Below are 18698 nucleotides of genomic sequence, written 5' to 3' on the forward strand. Positions count from 1 at the left end.
ATACATATAAATTAATTCATTTTCTGTCTGTAAAACTGAAACATTTTCCATACACCATATTCTCTAATCAAGTGATCTCAGTGTAAACGAGGACTGTGCTTCTCAACCCATAGGTTGTAACTCATGAGGGGATGGTATGACGGATAGAGCAGATGGTAAAACCACCTTTATAAGTTGCAAATTTTCCTTCACATGAAAGTTATAAACAGGTAGTTTTTGCCACTAGATTGTAAGGACCATTTGCTTCTGAACAAAAATGCAACATTGTTGACGTTATACTGCATTATTGGCTATTTACATATATGACCATAAAATGAGGAAAAACAAAACTCAAGATTATGATTAGCATACTATGTCACAAACATTACTTAATTAATAATGTTAAACAAATTAAATTTGATGCAGGGTTCAATGATTTTGAATCAAGAACTCCAGCTTTTTCAACTGAAGTTCTTTACAGATATCTGTTCAACATGGATTTATCTGCAATTGGTACATTAACTGGTTCTGTGTAATTATTGCCTGGAGAAGGATGCAGAGAATATAGGCTGTATTACAGATGGAGCACCTATCCCACAAACTACCATTGAGCTGGGCACTTAAAAACAGTCTATTGCAAATGTGCAGCACTTGACCTCAGGGGCCCCATAAACAAACAGTAAATATTTGAAAAGTTCCAATGTTCTATTCAGCTGTGTATTTAATTCACCCTCCTAGAAAATCAAAAATCTCCAAGATTGGGATTTTGAAATAAATCATTATAAATACAAAAGGGACTATAATTAACTAAAAATATAATTTATATCTAATTTCCACTACAAATTACACAAACAGACATTTTTAAAAACTTGAACTGTTATTTACTCTTCATTTCTGATTTCAAAACACAGAAGTTTTGATTGAACACCATGGATTTCTAAAGTACTATTTCAGAATTCAGAAATAGTCATATTAATATAATAGATTCCATAAATTTGCTGCTCCAATTAAGTTCCTACTGTTTCCTGCCTGTTGTAGCTGGGGCTGTAAACAGACCAGTTAGGAAGTGGCTGTACAAAATGAACATGTGAGCCCTAATTAGCCAAATTTCCTCTGGAAAGATTAATTAGCTGCAAAGTGCAAACTTAACCAGTATAAAACTGTAATTATCATTTCCACATGTTGCCATTAAAATAAACAAAACAACTGGGGAGACTAATGCCCAGCCTCAAAATGAAAGGAGCAAAACAAACACCTTGAAGCAATATACTGTTAATCAGAACCAAAAAGAGAAGGTAACGATGGGATGAACTATTTTAATCTAAAGCATTTACACCCATATGTGTTTCCTTCCTGAGTTTCTGACTTCTTTTTGTATTGCTCCTTATTTGATGGTTTCCTTCTTTGGACCCAAAATATAGACTGAGATTGAAAGAACTTCACTATCCAAAGGGATGTGTTTGTAATTCAAAATGAACTTCCATAGCTGATTATTTTATTGATTGATTGGGACTCAGAGCAGTGACATATAGCTGGTTTTTCAACTGGCTGCATAATCAAGATCAGTGCCGGCAACTGGATGCCCAATGCGAGGGAATACTGTTGATCATCAGCATTCTAGGCTGATTGAAATATTTTCTCTGTTTTCTACTGAAGTATTCCTCAGGAAGGGTCACACTGGGAAAAACAGAATAAACCATGATATTGAACACGCCAAGCAGGAAGTACTATTCATACCTGCAAAATATGTTCATTCATAATCCTGTCATAGTAGATCTTATATTTGTTACTGTTACTGAGATTTTCCTCTTTAAAGTTCCAGATTACAGTAGGCTCTGGATTTCCTCGTACAGCGGCTCTAAAATTAGCACTTTTACCTTTTAAAGAAGCATTAACATAAAAATATTAATGAAACCATTTCGAAACCACATAAAATGTTTCATTACAATGTGTAAATAATGAATTTATCAGCCCCTTTTTAATGCCGGGGAGTACATTCATATATTACATGTAAAAATAAGTCGGCCTGTTAATTTATAACTGGCTTTACCTTCTTTATATTCCCCCTTCTGGAAGATAGAGGAACTAATATGGTACCGTATGTGAGATCACAGTACGCAGTACATTTATCAAGACGTCCCATTATTATAGTGCCTGGTAGCACTATTGTTTAACTAGACAGTACAGGTACTTTGTAGGAACCACGAGGTCAACTTATGAAAGTGTCTAGTGATAGACCTCCTGACCACTTTGCAATCCAGGTTTGAATCATAGGGTGGAATTTTGTGGCTAGTAAGGAACTCCTGATGTTGGGATGCAAAGAGGGTGGCATGGCCGCACGGGCAGACGGCGGAAGATGAAAGGGAATTTTATCAGGGCTGTCCAAGTAAATGCCAGCAGGTATGAAAGTTGGCCAATAACGGGGACTGATAGGGAAGCCAGACAAGGTGGCAGTAGTGCAATGAAGCTGCTGGAGGACATGAGACCCATTGTAACTTGCAGCACTCGCCTCTTAAGGCCTCTCATTCCCCTTACTCTGCACACATATAGACACAGCTCGGAAAGACCCGTCAATCTTTATGCCTCCGATGTGTTTGCTATGTTTGCCCAGCCTTCAACTCGTCAATCCTGCGCTTTATTCACTCACGCTCTCCCTATACTACAAGGCTGCTCTTTGCAATGACTGCCAACTGCAGCCAACCCTGATCTGCTGCTGAGCTCCTGCTCCATAGAGCTGGGTGAGGCTCTGAAGCTCCGTTCTTCATGTGCACCCCTGAAAAAAAATTGGAAAATCTCTGGAAAATACCCATTAATTTGTTCTTTAACAGTCTCAATTGCCTGCCCGCCACCGATAAGCGTGGTCTCCACCTGGCAGCCCAGCCGCCTCCAAGAAATTTCAACAGTGGCGGAACATGTCAGGTTTCCATACCAACACGTTCCCTGCCATTTTTCTGGCCCACCTGCTTCCAAGTCTGTCGTCCTGGGTGCAAGAAAGTTCCGCCCATGGAATTTACAGCATGGAAGGAGGTCATTTTACCCAGTGTGCCTGTGTCAGCTCTTTAAAAAGTTATTCAATTAGTCTCACCCCTCTGCTCTTTCCATATAGCCCTGTAAATTTTTCCCTTCATATATGCCAAGTTATCTTTTGAAAGTTACTACTATCTGCTTCCACCAACCTTTTTGGTAAGGCACCCAGATCATAACTACCCACTACATAAAAAAAAGTTCCCTCATCTCCCCATTCAGTCTTCTGTTAATTATCTTAAATCTGTGTCCTCAAGTTACTAACGTTCCTGCCAGTTTCTTCTCAGTAACTCTTTCAAAATCCTTCATAACTTTGAACACCTCAGAAAACTGAAAACCTCTATTAAATCTCCCCATAATCTCTTTTTTCTCTAAGGAGAACAATCCCAACTTTTCTCTATAGTATGTCATATCCTGTATAGCATCAAATAAAGGTGGGATGAGATTACCTCCTCAGAGACGTCTCATTCTACTTCTCTCTGGAGTCAGGTCATGCCCAGATATTCAGATTTATAGTCACAGTTTAGCAATCGTTATAACCTCCAAATCACATTGTATCACTGCCAAATTGGGAGTGTGAATGCACTCTAAGGTAAGTAGAGATTTTGGGCAAGATTTTCTGAAGATTACATTTGAATATAAGTACAGTTGACATAGAAGATGTCTTTTTAATTCCTTACCCTCTTGCATGGTCTGCGGGATTGGTCTGCGTTCAATATCAGGTCCGCTGCAGCCTTGTGGGATGTTTTCTGTGAACTCTATTATTGTAACGCCTGGAATTGATGACTTCTTATTTTTGCCACCTAGAGTGTTTTAATAAAAGCAAAAATAGTTTTGCTAAAGTGGAAGACAAACTCAAACCCTACAGTTTTTGTCTCAGTAAAAGACTTTGAACAGTGGTTTTCAAATTATCAGGAACCCCTCGCAAATATTGATGCACAAGTGTCCTAATTTCCAAATGGTACTGTTGAATATCCAAAAAGAAAATGTTGATTGGAGACGCCACTTTTCATTAATATGTTGTTACGACTGAGGTGGGAGGAGTGCATTGTCTTTTCTAGTTCCACTTCTCCACAGGTCAACACTTATATTTAAATGTTTACCCAGTTACCAATGCAGTCAATCATATACTCTACTCTTTATCCCAGAATAAAATACACCAACCAGGTTTCTTTAATAAATAACAAAATTATCAGCTTATTATATGTTATAACCAGGTGAGAAGGGGTCTAGGGGTTCTATCTCAGCCTTTGCCTCATTTAATGGTGACAGGGTTTAATTTTAGAAACACTGTTTTTAGCTCCACCTCAGTGAATCCTTGTTCACTGCTCCAATTGTAAGAAATCAGACAGGTTTCCTTAGATTTAAACAAGAAAGGTGGCAGTTTATTAATCTTAAACTTGAATCCAGTTAACCATTATGAATATGCGACGCGACTACGCTAGCATGCATACGCAATAAACACACACGCAGATAGAGACAGAAAAAGTAGAAAAGAATAAAGGGGAAAAGTTTGAGGTAATCGCTGGGTTAGAACTACAGTCCTTTAAGTTCAATGTGGAGTCTTTGGTTGCCGGTAAGTCCTGCAATTCGTTGGGGACCAGTGAACGCTTCAACTTGTTTTGATGTTGGAGTCTTTTCTCTCTTGAGGTTTACGTGTCTTCCATGGGTCCGGTGGCTTGGGAGAAAGCAAGAGAGAGACAGCCAAGAGAGAGGCTTCCTTGTTGCAGCTTCAGTTGCAAAATTTAGTCTCAATTCAAAACTGTCCTGTGTCTCATTCAAAAGCCTGGATTAGCTGGTTAGTCATGTGACCAGCTGGTTTAACCTGTCCTGTCTTTTGTGGATTGTATCATCTTAGTTGTCCCTGGAATGCGCTTCCTTACACCTTCAATGTCTGGTGATCAAAATGCATCGGGGTTAATTGGCCCAGGGAGTAGTTTTCCACAAGCACCATCACTTAATATGCAAATATACTCCAGTCTAAGATCTGGTGATCTCTTTAAACAAGTCATCTCTTCACTCCAGCGACAGTTTAAAATCAATGTTCATATGACAAAATTAATATGCCTCATTCTTGGCAGGTGGGTGTCTGCATAACATATAAAACAAGACTTAACCAGAATGAAGCAAAGCATTAACACACAGATTGAAATATGAAAGTTCCCTTTTTAACCTCACAATCAAACTCACACCTGCACTGAAAAAATAAAGACATTCTCTCTGCAGAGCTTTGTTACAAAAAATTTTTTTTTTAAATGTAAAAAAAATATTTTGGCCAAATACTTGCTAATTTTTGTAGAGAAAAAAATGATATGGAAAAATGTCAGTTGTCCCTTTTGGCCTGACGTCCAAATACATATAGACGGGTCACTGGGATCTTTTCTGGAGCAGTTCTTTTCAGGCGGCATTGAGAATTAATCTGGCAGGTTTTTTCCAGCTTCTCAGGAGAAATGTGGCATCAAGGGTTTGGTTGTCACAGTGAATACACAGGGTTTTTTCAGCTACAGGAGGAAAGAGATGAATTGGATGTTTTTTCCTTGGCAGGCTGATCTTCATGTGTCTTCAAAACAGTTCACATCCCAACTGAACTGGAAACAATATCCAAACCCCAAACAGAAAGTTAAACTCCTGTCCTCCATAAACCTTGACATGTGTCTTCTCTGCAAACATCTCCACTTAGTCCAAGGTTCCTGTTGTTTATTTGTCTTAAGGCAGGTGATCTCCAGTACAGGCTGTTTTTAGCACTCCTTGATTCTTCGAGTAATTGTTTTCACAGTCAAGTGTCCTTTCAATGACCTCAGTGAAAACCCAGTCCAGCATTTCTTCAGACTTCCAAATGAATCCATTTCCACAATTTAAATGAGTCCTTAAAACATTTTTTTTTTAAAAAAGAAGCATTCTCATAACAATATGGCAACAGCAGTAAAGGTGCTACTAAATCAGCAGACTTTGTGGATCTCCCTCGAATTCTTTCTTGGGCCCACTAATGTCTGGGAAGCACTGGGGACACTGACATACAAACACTGGTGTTAGTTCAGGGAGGAGCCATGATACTGAACCCTCACAATACAGGACTCACTGATGAAAATTGACAGCTGAAACTTTGGCTTTTCAATCTTGAAAGGGGGCAACTGAAAGGTGACTTTCTACGTTCAGAAAATGGTAAATGATGTGGAAAAACTAGAAAGATACGGGTGGAATCTTATCATTGCCACGGCGTTCTCGATGGCGGGACCGGAAATTGTCGTAACTTCCGCTCCTGCTGCAAATCCCGTTTCTCACGCAATTTTGTACTTAAATTAGCCATGCGGCAACGGGCACGGGGAACATGTGGAATCTTGCGACGGGGGTGGCCTTTCATTGGTGGAACCCGCCATCGCTGCCACAAGCGCCATGATTGCCACAGATATAAAACATTCTTTGCTTGCAGCCTCAAGGATCAGCAGCCTTCCTTTCATGGAAGTATATTCAGAATAACTTAGTTGAAGTTTTCACTGAAATCAAAATGTTTTTGCCTCCCTTATTTTGAGAATGTCACCACCAACTTCACATCATTTCTTTTCCTTGCAGCAAAAGTGAGTCAGGTGTCAGCCAGTACCCTCAATTTGCCCCACAGCTCTACAACATTGACAGCATTCATTCCTCCCTTTAGGCCCTTGCCAAATATCTTCACACTGTACTGATCTAATCCACACACTACCCCCGCAGCCAACAAAATGCATCCTCACCATTAACATCAACCATTCAAAAGCCTGGACACTCCACTCCATCCTCCCCTGCTCCTCGATGCATCCGATTAAAGAGGTGGACAGTTTACCCGCACTTTCAGAAACTGACCAGCTGAATGCAGGCAGGCAAAGAGTGGGGAGCCAATCAGGGCTACCCCACGTCATCACCTCGGCCCCATAAGAGGGTCAGCGGGGCAAAGGAGGGCTGGACACTTGGTAATGGGGGAGGTGCCTTTGCTGCTGCACAGGTGGCAGGGAGAGTAGGCACTCAGTGCCCGGGCTTTGAACGGGGTTGCTTCCACCCTGGCATTGTGGGGGCAAAGGAGCAGGGAGAAAGGCTGCCAAGGACAATTGGGGAGATGGTGGAATAGTGGTAATGTTACTGAACTAGTAATCCAGAGGCCTAGGTATGCCTTAGGGGACCTGGGTTCAAATCCCACCATAACAGCTGGTGGAATGGAAATTCAATTAATTAATAAAAATTTGGAATTGAAAGCCATGAAACTATTATCGATTGTCTTAAAAAACCATCTGGTTCACTAATGTCCTTTAGGGGAGGAAATCTGCTGTCCTTACTTGATCTGGCCTACATGTGACTCCAGAACAACAGCAACGTGGTTGACTCTTAACTTACCTCTGAAATGGCCAACAAACCACTCAATTGTCAAGGGAAATTAGGGATGGACAACAAATGCTGGCCTCGCCAGCAATGCCCAGATTGCATGAAAGAACAAAAAAAAGCTGGCAATGGGGACACAAAAGTCTGATTTTACGGCCAGTGGGGATGAAAGGCAATCCCCCATGCAGGAAGGGCAGAACCCTGGGCATCAGGAGGGCACAGGAGTGGAGGGTAGGAAGGAAACGGAGGCCAAACCCTCAACGCAGTATTGACTGTCGAAGACAGAGCTACCTGGAGATGACCAAGAACCAGCGCTGCAGGAGACTGCAACTCTACAGGTAGATGGTCACAGACATATGTGCCCTCATCATCAAAGATGTCGCACCTTGCTGCGCTGGTAGCCATTCCCTGCCAGTGGCCATCAAAGTTACTGTGGTCTTGAATTTCTTCACTTCTGTCTCCTGCCAAGGATCAGTTGTGGACCTTAGTGGCATCTCAAAAACGTCTGCACATCAGTGCATCTCATTGGTTACTGATGTCCTCTTTGCCAGAGCTGGACAGCACATTCATTTAACAATAGACAAGGTCTCGCAGGTACAATGGGCATTGGGTTTCGCTTCCATCGATGGATTCCACCCAGCTGCAGGGCATCTTCAATTGCATCCATGTGGCCATCAAGACACCCAGAGACCAGCTAGTGAGATCCATTAACAGGAAGGGCTTCCACTCCTTCAATGTCCAACCGGTCTGCAACCGCAACAAGAGTTTCCTCCATGTGTGCGTTCATTTTCCTCGCAGTTGCCATGACTCCTTCATCCTCTGTCAGTCCAGGTGGCCTCAGATCTTCACCCTAATCCCCAAATTCCATGGATGGATCCAAGGGGAAAGTGAAATTCCATGGAGAGCTGGCTACTGATCCCTCTATGGGAGCCCCAGACAGAAGCACAGAGGCCTGCTCACTATGACAACCATTGAGCAGGCCATCAGGCTTCTGAAGATGCAATTCCGGTGCCTAGGCCAGTAGGGTGGTACCCTCCAATACCCTCCTGCAAGGGTCTCGGTCTGTGCTCTCCATAACTTGGGCCTCCAGAGAGGTGTGGATCTTGAGGACGGTGAGGTCATGGAAGGAAACAGCTCATCTGGGGAGCAGCAGGAGGTAAGAGAGAAGGAGGAATTGGAGGTGGAGGTAGATGACACTGAAAAAGAGGTGCCCCTGCTGCACGACGAGGTGGCCTCTTCCTGCCATCCTCCAGGAAGAGAACCTCCCTTCTCTCCCTCATTGCCTCCAGCGTTACATTCAGGTCAGTATCGATGAAGCAAGGTTCTGCCCTGCCCTGAGTGCCAGGTCTCTGGCTCCCCTGTGACATCTCGCTTCCCTCTGGTGCAGTGGAAGGCTTTGGCATAAACAGCAGATCTCTCCCTCTGGACAACCAGCAGCCTCAGTGATAGCTGTTGTGTGGTGTCTAAATTAGCCCCACACTTCATCTGACTCACCTCCATTTTCAATCCCACTGGCTCTAAGTGGACAGGAAACCCATCTCTATGTCAATTAAGTATTCATCCCTGTGAAAATCTGAACTTTAATCAGTTTCCCACTGGAGGTGAGCTCCTGACTTAAATAATAGACCTGGCTCCTGTTTCCCACCTCCATGGCGAAAATTCAGTCCCAGATGTTTGAAAGGTACTGTTTTCCCATGTAATAGTCTATGAAAGAAAGTCTGATAATAAAGATAGAGTTATACTAGCACATGTTCTGATGCAAAGTGGCTTCAGGTGTAAAATGTCAGCAAACATGGCAGTGTAGTTCAGTAATCAGATCAGTTACTTATGTTCTGACAACCATAATATGAGGAATTGGAGATTGTCTCCAATATGTAGTCCCACCACTTAAAGTCCAGCCTGGTGCAAAATCCCATCTTAAAAATGCACAAGGTGGTCATTGTACTTCCTGAAAACATTATAACCTTATTCTTCAACCTATTTAACATTAGGAGAAAGCAGATATCCTGCCCATGCTCTTGAAAAGCATTACCTGGTGTGGAGCTTTTTACTGGCTGATTGATCACTTTCTTGTCCATTTTTGCTTCTTACCCTCCACTTAAGATTATGATGTCAAAGCTGTTAATTGTAAAAACGTGATACAGATTAATATTGTACTTGCCATTCTTTCGAAATTATTCCTAACGTAAAGTTGAAGTGTTATTCATTGAGTTTAACTTAAAATAGGTCACTATGTTTGTATTGAAGATACAATTGATTTCTTAATTGCACATACATTTACTACAGCATTAATTTCTCACTATGTATGGAGATCTAAAATTTCTAATCTCAGTCATGCGAAGCACTGTTAATCTCCCTTGTGGACTTCCCAGAGATGTAGGTAGCATTAATGGGGAGTAAGTGAGAGCATTTTTTCAGTTTACAAGGGTCAAATGCACACCATCTCACGTAACTAATGTCCATCATAAATTCAATGTATCCACTATCACCACAGTGCACTATTTGGTGCCTGAGAGTGCATTACACTTCTGCCCCAATCATTTCTGTACAACCAAAACCACTGACTCAATAATATATTAAATGTTTGCAAATTTAGCCTGAGGGTAAACTTTCTCCTTTTTTAATCCTCCCCTTTCCTAGTTATTCCAGGTGATGCACTGGAGGCAGTTGTTCATGGATCTGTTCCTACATCAGACTTGTCTTCCTAGTTGGTGTCTGTGACCTTAATGTTTAAGCAATATATATAATGATGAGGATCTTAACATTAACAGGCAATATCCAAGAGTAATATCACCAACCAAAGCACTGATGTTTCAAACATATGAAAATTCAAACTCATAATACACATATAAATACACACAATTATACTGAAATATAACTAGCAGTGTGCGACACCTTGAGAATTATTTAGAGAGTCCTTCAACTTGTTTTAGGAGCCACGTGCCCATAGACTAAACCGAATATTTTGAAATTGACACTGTTAATAAAAGCATTCCTTTCCCCAGGCTAAAGTTCATAATTCACTCTTCTTCTTTGGCCTCCTTATCTCGAGAGACAATGGATAAGCGCCTGGAGGTGGTCAGTGGTTTGTGAAGCAGCGCCTGGAGTGGCTATACAGGCCAATTTTAGAGTGACAGGCTCTTCCACAGGTGCTGCAGAGAAATTTGTTTGTCGGGGCTGTTACACAGTTGGCTCTCCCCTTGCGTCTCTGTCTTTTTTCCTGCCAACTACTAAGTCTCTTCGACTCGCCCCGTCTTTACGGCTGCCCGCCAGCTCTGGCGAAGGCTGGCAACTGACTCCCACGACTTGTGATCAATGTCACAGGATTTCATGTTGCGTTTGCAGATGTCTTTAAAGCGGAGACATGGACGGCCGGTGGGTCTGATACCAGTGGCGAGCTCGCTGTACAATGTGTCTTTGGGGATCCTGCCATCTTCCATGCGGCTCACATGGCCAAGCCATCTCAAGCGCCGCTGACTCAGTAGTGTGTATAAGCTGGGGATGTTGGCTGCCTCGAGGACTTCTGTGTTGGAGATATGGTCCTGCCACCTGATGCCAAGTATTCTCCGGAGGCAGCGAAGATGGAATGAATTGAGACGTCGCTCTTGGCTGACATACGTTGTCCAGGCCTCGCTGCCATAGAGCAAGGCACTCTGGACACCATAAAAATAATTCACTCACACCTCCAGATATCCAGGGCCTTGGTGAAGGAACTGCCAGAACTCCATTACTAATGAAATATTTTCTATTTATACCACCAAAGAGGCCAACACCAGTTGAATTCTCTCCATTAAAGCAACAAAGTGTTAAGGTTACCTGGAACTCAGCATTGCACCATGACAACTAAGCATGTCTGACCAAGGTACTGAGAAACTTTGGTTATCTATCTCCTTTGTGAAAGGGAGTGGCAATGTTCCATTTTATTTAACTAATGCTAAAAGTGATGACATTTGGATTGTTTCAGCCAAAATCGTAAAAGAATAGTTTAGTGCTGCAAGTTTAAGTTTTACTTGAAACTGTTTAAAGTTTTGTTTCTTTAGAAACAAACTAGTAGAATGATTATTCTTAGGTGATGACAGCTGTAGCTAGCTAGAAAAGGGGCCATATCCAGATGAGGCCTCTGCAACAGTGGGAGAGCAAGTGTATAGATACTTAAAACAAATAACCATACTACAAAGCTGTATTAGGATTTTCATTTAAACTTGCCTAATTAAGATGCCTGATGGAATGTACAGGTTAATTGGTATGTAGAAATAGAATCAAAGTTACTTTAGTGAATCACTATGTTTCAAGAGTCCGATGAGAAATAAGAACAGCTGAACTGAATGATCATTATGGACAACTCGTTAACAGGCCTTACGAACAACTTTAGACATAAATAACTGATAATAGAACAGATACAAATAATGGAACTTCTGCATGTAAGCTTTGATGGCAGAGATGGACTGTTTCTTGGGAGGATGAAGCTGATTGGGAGAAGAACATGAGATGAAATAAGGAAAAGATTATGTTAAGGCCTGATTGATCAAGGACAGAGTGTATGCGTGAAAGCTGAAGAAGCTAATGGCAGGTGGATAACATCTAGGGCAGGCTTTTACCCATGGTTTAGATAAAGAACTCAACATTTTATTGGGCATTTTGTAACAAAGTGAGTCTTTAGAGGACAATAAGCCTCATCAGTAATCCATCCAGGTCCACCCCTGAAAAGAATATAAAATAAGAGTCTTTGGGAGGCTTCAGTACAGTAGGCAGTTGAGAGAAACTCCTAAGGGTAGATCCAAGCTAACACACTTGGGTAGTTTGAGAAGTCGTGAACATCGAGGGAAAAAAAAAAGAAAAAGCTGTTCGCACACGCCAGCAGTCCTGTCCGGCCTGGATCAGTACTCGCTACTTGTCACGGACATTTTTTGCTGTATAGAGGGTGGTTGGAATCTGGAATGCACTGCCTGAAGGGGTGGTAGAGGCAGGAACCGTCACAACATTTAAGTAGCATTTAGATGAGCAGTTGAAATGCCATAGCATACAAAGCTACAGGCCAAGTGCTCGAAAATGGGATTAGAATAGATAGGTGCTTGATGGCTGGCACAGACACGATGGGCCAAAGGGGCTGTTTCTGTGCTGTATAACTCTATGACTCTATGACTCCAACTTAAGCACTGATGAAACTCAACATACCCAGCATATTGGTTGTAGCTGATCCTGATTGATCAGTAATTGATGACAACAAATTATGATTAAATTAACATACCAACAAATTGGAAAGATTAAAATCACGACAGGGCGCTTATTAGTACTTTTGTGATGTAAACTAAGAACCCAAAGTTCCTGTGACTGGTCAACAAACAGTGCCTGCCATTAATTAAATTGCCCTTGCCCATTTAAGGCAATGATACTTTGCCCTAGAAGTGGCTGGAAGTGAGAGACAGAAATGGTGCAGTGTCCACTACAGAGCTTCTGGGATCAGGGGTGAACCGGGCAAGCAACTGTCTACCTTCCTAATCAATCAGATTGAAGGACTGTGAAATTAACAGTGCAAGGACCGAGAAGGAAGTGAAAATTAGATTGAGTGAATTCAATGTCAAATTAGGTACAGAAAACTAAGTGAAGAGAGAGGAAGAAATATTGGATTAAGAGAGAGAGAAAACAGGGACAGAAAGAATTTTTAAAAATGTATTTTTTAAAATCTCCAACAATAATTAAAAATTGAAGGAATGAGACTCCACACTTGTACTAGTTAATTTTCAGTGTCAGATTTGCAGTAATTAACACTTACCCAGTCATTAAAAGTGTTCTTAGATTTGAAATTTGAAATAACAAGTTTACTTTGTATCTGCAGTATGACCACAGGAACATTATGTTAATCTTCATGTTAATCCACATAAAATCACAGATTAAAAGATTTAAATTTGAGCACAGAAGGAGATCACTCTGTTCACTTTCCAGCTCAACATCAGACCTAGCTAATATAATCCTATTTACCTGCTTCTTCCTCACACCATTTTCTTCTTTAAGTGTTTATTTAATTTCCTCTTAAATGCTATGACAAATTTAAAACTTTGAAAAAAGACATATAAAAAGCATGATTGATAAACAATGACAGACTTGGACAACTAGTTCATAAAACCTGACCTGTTTAAGCACATTTGCAGCCACTTTACATCCTCCTCACAGCTTACTTTCTCACCTGGCTTTGTATCACCAGTAAATTAGGATATATTTCTCCAAAACGTTCAATGGAGCTAAATATAACCGTTCTCCATTTTATTTTTTAAAAGAAATGTACTAACAAAATTGATCTTTCGCAATTCCTTAGATACTGAAGCTATCTATGCCTCATTGCAGCATGACCTGGATGATATTCAGGCTTGGGTTAAAAAGTGGCAAGTAACATTCATGCCACACAAGTGCCAGGCAATGACCATTTCCAACAAGAGAGAAGCTAACCATCTCCCCTTGACATTCAGCAGCATTACCATGGCTGAATCCCCCACCATCAACTTCCTGAGGGTTACCATTGATCAGAAACTTAATTGGGCCAGCCAAATAAATACTGTGGTTACAAGAGTAGCTCAGAAGCTGAGACTTCTGTGGCAACTAACTCACCTCCTGACTGCATGTGTTAGGAGTGTGATGAAATACTCTTCACTTGCCTCCATGAGTGCAGCTCCAACAACTCTCAAGAAGCTTGATACCATCCAAGACAAAGCACCTGTTCGATCAGCACCCCATCCACCACCTTAAACATTCACTCCCTTCACCACTGGGGCACAGTGGCAACAGTGTGTACCATGTACAAGATGCAATGCAGCAACTTGACAAGGCTCCTTTGACAACACCTTCCAAACCTGTGAACTCTACCACCTAGAAGGACAAGGGCAGCAGATATATGGGAACACCACCACATGCAAGTTCCCCTCCAAGTTACATGCCATCTTGACTTGGAACTACATTGCCGTTCCTTCACTGTCACTGGATCGAAATCCTGCCACTCCCTCCCTAACAGCACTGTGGGCATACTTACACCACAATGGACTGTAGCAGTTCAAGAAAGCAGCTCACCACCACCTTCTCAAGGACAATTATGGATAGGAAATAAATTCTGGCCTTGTCAGTGACACCTGCATCCCAAGAACAAAGAAAAAAAATCATTATTATTTTGATTTGCAAGTAAGGAATAAAACAAAATGAAATGTCCTAAGAAAATATGAACCTGTTAAGATATTATATGATATTTGAGTTTTGTGAGGTGATTGACAATTAATTAAAATCTAAATTCTATGTTTTTTTTGTCAATTGTAAGTTATTGTGAATTTCAGCACACTCATTAAGCATCTTTGAGAAAAAAAAACTGTTGATAAATTGTTCGACTATTCATTAAATATTCCTTTAGCTCCAGCTATTTGCAATATAAATGATCAAAGTTGGCCAAATTGAATAGAATCTTATGGTACAGAAGGTGATTATTCAGTCCATCGTACCTGTGTCAAATACAAACATGCCAAATTAAAAACAATCTATACATTAAGGAAATAACTTTAAAGTACGAATATTAAATTAGCATATTTAACAATTAGCAATTTGAGGTCCTGCAAACTATCGGCACACATTATCACAACATTTAATGATCTGTTGATTTTATTTATGCCCATTTCTTATATACTTGAAAGATTTTGAGCTGTGCTTCAATTCTTATTTATACAACTAGAATCATTTCTGCATTCAAAAAATATTCAGCAGCTTGGGGGCTGCTAAATATTTAAAGCTGTGAACCTTATTAGAAATTGATGGATTTCATAACTTTTGCTTGGACTGGGTAGGAGTCTTTTGATGTTATGCAAGTAATAAATCTGCAGACAAACTGGACCATATCTAACTATCTATCCATACAACACTGTTAGAGTGCTATAGCAGCATAATATATCAAGCTATTTATAAAACAGATGCTCTTTAACCAAACCAGTCATTCTGAAGCTCTATGTCAATGTGACATTAGCGGAGATCCCAAGCAGAGGTGTAAATTCAAAGGCACACACAGTGATTGCTTACCTTCTTGTTTAAGGTCAGTTCACCTGTTATTGATACAATCTTATTTTGGAATATGTGGATAATCTTATTTCTATATATTTTGGTATAAAGTAGAACAATATCCTGGTACCAGAACCCAGAGAATGTTCAAATATTTACTCACAACCAAATTTTCTTCTTCTTCTTCTTTGGCCTCCTTGTCTCGAGAGACAATAGGAAAGCGCCTGGAGGTGGTCAGTGGTTTGTGGAGCAGCGCCTGGAGTGGCTATAAAGGCCAATATTCTGGACTTATAACCCGTAACTGCTGCCTTCCGTGTTGTTTCGGTCGCTGTGAGGCGACTATGGAGTCACCTCTCCATGGCACATGCCTGGGCAAATGTATGGAGGTTGAGAGTTGCCCAAGCGTCAAAACCCCCCTCTCGGCCTTTCTGGAGGGTTCCAATTATCTCAACTATAGAGGCCTACAGTATGTTCAATAGAAAAAGGTTCAATTGTAACTCAACTTTTATCCACTAGATGGCCCCATACAGACACAAAACTCCAGAGCACCATCGTCATCTTTCAATAACATACATTTATATTGTGCATTTACTGCAGGAAAATTCCCCAAGTCATTATTACTTGAATATTTTGCTTTTATGTTTTACTTCACTTTGGTAAATGGATTAGTTAATGAGGTAATAGTTAAAAGAAAGTATTCCACTGGCATGCTATTGATCTTAAGGAAAGCTGCCCACGGAAATCCACCAGTCTTTGTGGTGCAGACTTCCCCTTTCCCGACGTTAATTTGAATCTATTGTCAAGCCAAGGGGATCGCCAGGCATCCAGCAACAGCTGGGTAAGCAGCCAATCACATTGAAGTATTCTCACAGACTGAAAACCAGGAAGTAAAATGCACGGATTATCCTTCACTTTTACTGAAATTTCACAGACAGCATAACAAATGATTGGGACATACACATTGAATCAAGGTAAAAGCCAAAATATCATGTGGATTTTTTATAATGGAGAAATTTGACATTCCACAAATAAAAAAAACACTTTTCTGGGGCAAAGAGGCTTTTCAGCAATAAATATGAACTTAATGCATCATTAAAAATGCAGTAACACTTCATTCAACAAAGGTTTTTGCAGCGAGACTAACAGCATAAAAAGACAAGTTCTCATTCGTTGAGTGATTTCTATTTGATGGCAATCTGGTTGGGTACGCAATAGCACAGCCTATGGAGAAGCATAGAAACACTGACAGCAACTACTGGATTTACATGTTTAACTGCACGATTGTAGACTCCAGAAGTTTCTGTCAGATTCAGTGGAGTAATGTTGGTGAAAGCTAACAGTTTCACCATCATTTAGCCTGCAAAATCTGAGCCACTGGTATATTTCTTCATTATAATTTCTACAAAATCCTGTTTTTAATGGTGAAGTCATTTTATTTTGAAGCTGTCGATATCTCAACCTCAACCTTCCCCATATTAATCAGTTAATTATTTATTTCCCAACTGGAGTCTACTCTGTATAAGAGTAGTTTCATTTTAATTTCATACTGTCATTTTATTGTAAATATAAAATAAAATTTTTCCTGAGATTTTTTTTTACATAATACCACACTTTATCTTTTCTTTTGACAACCAATGATTTTGGTAGATCACTTAACTGGAGCACAATATAAAACATGTATACTGCAGATACTGATCTAAGATTGGTATTTACTAGCTGCAATGCGCAATCAGCACACTGGACGTGTATTGCAGACTGACCTCAGTCTGACCATTATCAAGGTGCAGCAGCAGTGGAGATCTGCACAAACATGTTTAATGGGTGTGGAGAGCTTTTTTCATCAGGTGGCTAATTTTTGATCTTAAAAATGAACGGATGGGAATGCCCACTTTTTCATACCATTTCAAAAGTTTTGCACGTTCCGAGCAGTTTCACTGAGTCATCGTTTAGAATGTAATTCTACATTAGACCAGAGATATATTTCAGCTGGTCAAGCTGGAAGTAATGTGAGAATGTCTCCTGAAGAGGGTCTCGCAACAACTTCGCTCAGCTTGCATATTTGGTCAGTAACTGGCCACAGTTCTTCCACCACTTTTCAGAAAGTCGTGAGCCAAAAATTACTTTGCATTGATGCAATTACTTTTTAAATACATTCTGTGCCACTTGTATTTAGCACGACTGATATGTCAGCCTGGAGTTTCCACTCAGTTGTACTGTCTTCTTGGAGCCATTCACTCGAAGTCAGCAAAACCAGTGAAAAGCATTGCAGAATTTTAAGTGCAAATTACATTTATCACAAATTGAGGTCGTTCCTAACGCAATTTTTTTTCCTAATAGTTTTTTAAAAAAGTGTGCTAGAAGAAGACTCTTCCCACAAAACTGGACACATCCCTAAGGTGAAATAGTAATCATTGGGAGTTTCCATTAATTATGCTCTGTTAATTGTGCTTGTGTGCCAGTCTTCAAGGAGGCTATAAAAATTAAGCTGGTTCTTTTGGGCACAAGGAACTAATAGGCATATTTTAAATGATTGTGAACATAATTTAATTTTACTAGGAAACTGATTACTGTACACCAGTATAACTAGCAAATAGTTCTGTATAGTTCTTAAAAGTCATTTTTAGTTGCTGAAAATCAGGTTACTCACATGCGGTGAAGTAGCACTGGTGAAATTGCTTTTTTTGTGATAAATCATTTTCAAACCGCTTTAATCAAACCGCACCAATTTACCACCCTTATATGTATCAAGGAATATCTTGTAAAGCAAAATATTTTTTTAAAAATTGCATTCTGGAACACTGCACCAGATCACGGCAGACTTAGTGTTTAGTGATATATAAATAATTTGAGTGAAAACTTGAAGGAAAAAAAAAACACTTTTCAAGAGGGGAGCGATTTTGGGTTCAATTTACTCCCAAAGCAGAAAGTTTAACTTGACCGTCAGTGTAACCAATCTTTTATAAACCATATTTTATGAAAATAAATTAGATGAGCAACAACAGCTTACCTTTTGATTTTTCACTGTAGCTTTTGGTCGCATGCTCAATTTTATCATATTTGCACATGTAAAACATTTTAAATTTCGGTTGCAATAATTAACTGATTTATGACTGTTCTCCTAATTCTCATATAAATTCATATTTCTTCAACTTAAAAAATTGTTCCACAGCAACAATAACATCAATAATGAACTCAGCTATACGTGCAGCTCTGGAAAAGAATATTTTACCCATCACCCAAAACTATCATTTGTTAAAAGAGGCTACTTAAAGGAGTTTTCATGATGTCCTTGGAACTGAAATACAAATACCACATGAAATTAT

The 18698-nt window shown here is 40.1% G+C and overlaps 1 protein-coding gene across 1 annotated transcript in view; it reads right to left on the reverse strand.

The window, feature by feature from the left end:
- LOC137384019 (immunoglobulin-like and fibronectin type III domain-containing protein 1) overlaps window positions 1–18430 on the reverse strand; it is a 61396-nt gene extending 42966 nt beyond the window's left edge. Inside the window, exons 1-5 of the mRNA XM_068057586.1 lie at window positions 18383–18430; window positions 13124–13180; window positions 11711–11816; window positions 3684–3806; window positions 1717–1856 (exon numbers count right to left, since the gene is read on the reverse strand). Of these exons, the coding sequence (XP_067913687.1) occupies window positions 1717–1856; window positions 3684–3806; window positions 11711–11816; window positions 13124–13180; window positions 18383–18430 (474 nt within the window). The remainder of the gene's footprint in view (window positions 1–1716; window positions 1857–3683; window positions 3807–11710; window positions 11817–13123; window positions 13181–18382) is intronic.
- Between the last annotated feature and the right edge of the window lie 268 nt (window positions 18431–18698).

Source organism: Heterodontus francisci, chromosome 25, assembly GCF_036365525.1.
Source record: "Heterodontus francisci isolate sHetFra1 chromosome 25, sHetFra1.hap1, whole genome shotgun sequence".
NCBI lineage: Eukaryota > Metazoa > Chordata > Chondrichthyes > Heterodontiformes > Heterodontidae > Heterodontus > Heterodontus francisci.